Source organism: Myotis brandtii, unplaced genomic scaffold (assembly GCF_000412655.1).
Source record: "Myotis brandtii unplaced genomic scaffold, ASM41265v1 scaffold34, whole genome shotgun sequence".
NCBI classification, from domain to species: Eukaryota; Metazoa; Chordata; class Mammalia; order Chiroptera; family Vespertilionidae; genus Myotis; species Myotis brandtii.
The window spans coordinates 2,060,136-2,062,091 of record NW_005363098.1 but is presented as its reverse complement, the minus strand read 5'-3'; the positions used below and the strand labels follow the sequence as shown (position 1 = coordinate 2,062,091).

At 43.1% G+C, this 1,956-nt stretch overlaps 1 protein-coding gene across 4 annotated transcripts in view; it reads left to right on the top strand.

Annotated features, from left to right (window-relative positions):
- LRBA (LPS-responsive vesicle trafficking, beach and anchor containing) overlaps window positions 1-1,686 on the top strand; it is a 566,714-nt gene extending 565,028 nt beyond the window's left edge. For all 4 annotated transcript variants that reach the window (XM_005871408.2, XM_014543868.1, XM_014543867.1 and 1 more), the window contains exon 57: window positions 537-1,686. In XM_005871408.2, the coding sequence (XP_005871470.1) occupies window positions 537-627 (91 nt within the window). In that variant the 3' untranslated portion in view covers window positions 628-1,686. The remainder of the gene's footprint in view (window positions 1-536) is intronic.
- Window positions 1,687-1,956: the final 270 nt, after the last annotated feature.

The following is a 1,956-nucleotide window of genomic DNA, read 5'->3' as shown; positions in this document are numbered from 1 at the left end:
CCGCCCCCCCAACACACACACACACCTGCAGCAGTCACCTCAGGAAGTCACTGTGTTCTGAGGACTGGGCCCTGCTCAGAGCATGATGGACATGACTCTCCTGCGGAGCAGAGCCCACATCCGGCCACACGGCCCCTTCATTGATTCTCTACCTGTCAGCAGCATCGCTGTCCCTGCCGGTGTGCACCCCTCCACCAGCAATGACTGTGGGACTGGGATTCTTTCCTTCGACTGCGATACCCAATGTGGAAGCCAGGCCTGCTCAGGTGTCCGTGGCACATCCTGCACAGACTAGCTGTGTTTTCTGTAAAAGGGAAGCTGTGGCTCCTCGTCGAATGGCAGAGGCGGCACTCAGAGCTTACTCAGGGCTGCATTTTAGTCATTAAAACACATACCTTTGTTGGCACACACTGTAGCTCTGACCGCCAACTTCTACATTTACCTTGTAGATTTGGGGAGGGCAGCTCTTTCTTTCGTAGCAGAGACCTTGGAAAGGAATAGGTGTGTGAACCCTTCCTCCTCTCTGCTTCTCCCAGGTGCATCATTGCTGGCATGGCCTCAGGAAGCATCGTTCTCTTCTACAACGACTTTAACCGGTGGCATCATGAGTACCAGACCCGCTACTGATGGGACAGCACACGCCAGCCTTGCTCCCAGCCCAGGAGGGGACGTGCCCTGGGGCCTCCTTCCCTTAGGAATAGCGAGCACATCTGAATGTAATCTAAATTTGCTCAAAGAAGCAAAATATTTTTTAAAGTTAATTGCTATTTTTGTAGACTTTGCTTGACTTTTTGGGGGGGAGGTATATAGCAAAGCAGAAAACTGGCTGCTGGGTTCTGTAGTTTAAAAGAAATCTATATTTTTAGTCATAATGAGAAGTCTATTTTCACCAATTATGGAAAATACACATTGGAGTGAGTAAACCCACTTATTCTAGCTATATTATGAAAAAACATTTCCCATTTATCTGTAATCTTGAGAAATCTATGATTTTAACAATAAGGAAATGGGTTATAATATTGGGATAGGGGAATTTTATGCTGTACTTTGGGTCCTGTATTTTTCCAAACAATTGTGCTTCTTATGAGCTGAACTTTCTGGGATTTAAATAGTAATGTTTAAATTATGCTACATGTAATTTAAAACATCTCAATGAGTTATTTCTATCAATATTCTTCTCCAAGCATGTTATAGACCTAGAAAATTATGGTTTGGGGAAAGCTATTTTATTGTGTGGTTAACATGAAAGGAGCTAATGTTATAGCAAGGGTGAACTATTTGCAATGTTTTCCTGACTTGCCGTCTTCATGGCACACCAAAATGAAATGATGGGAATGTTCTTGGGCTCACAACTTTGTTTTTCTTTAAGTTGCAAGTACCAAAGGTCCCCCCTGAGGTGTGACCGTGCCCAGCACTGAGGCCAAGCCCCACGGGCTCCCCCACCCCCACCGGGTCTGAGGACAGAGGCTGCCAGGTGCTGGATTGAGTAACACCCGTTTTACCTTCTCTTTGTTATTGAACTATCTTCATCTTCCTTTTGATCAGCAATTTATACTAAGAAACAATGTTATTTTGGTGTTGTATAATTCTACTTTTCTAGTAGATTGCTGTGTGGAATTCTGTGAAAAATATTTGAGAAAAGGTCTGTATTGCATAAATAAACTCTTTGTATGTTGTGAACTTTGACATCCCATCTCTGTTTCTTTTGCAACTTACCTTCTCTGCACGCTCTGCTCTTCTCTGCAAGCCAGGACTTGGAACAGCTCAATTTGACAGGGAAATTAAATGCCACTGTTTACTGAGTTGTTGGAAATATCTTTTCACTCCTAATTTTAAGACATTGATAAAACAATTATTTATCCCAAAAAAATGTCTTTTTCAGTCACAGATTCTGAACAACAACCAATAAGAGACTCTTTTGAATAAAACCTTCTGTGGCCAGACAGCTCCCAAATG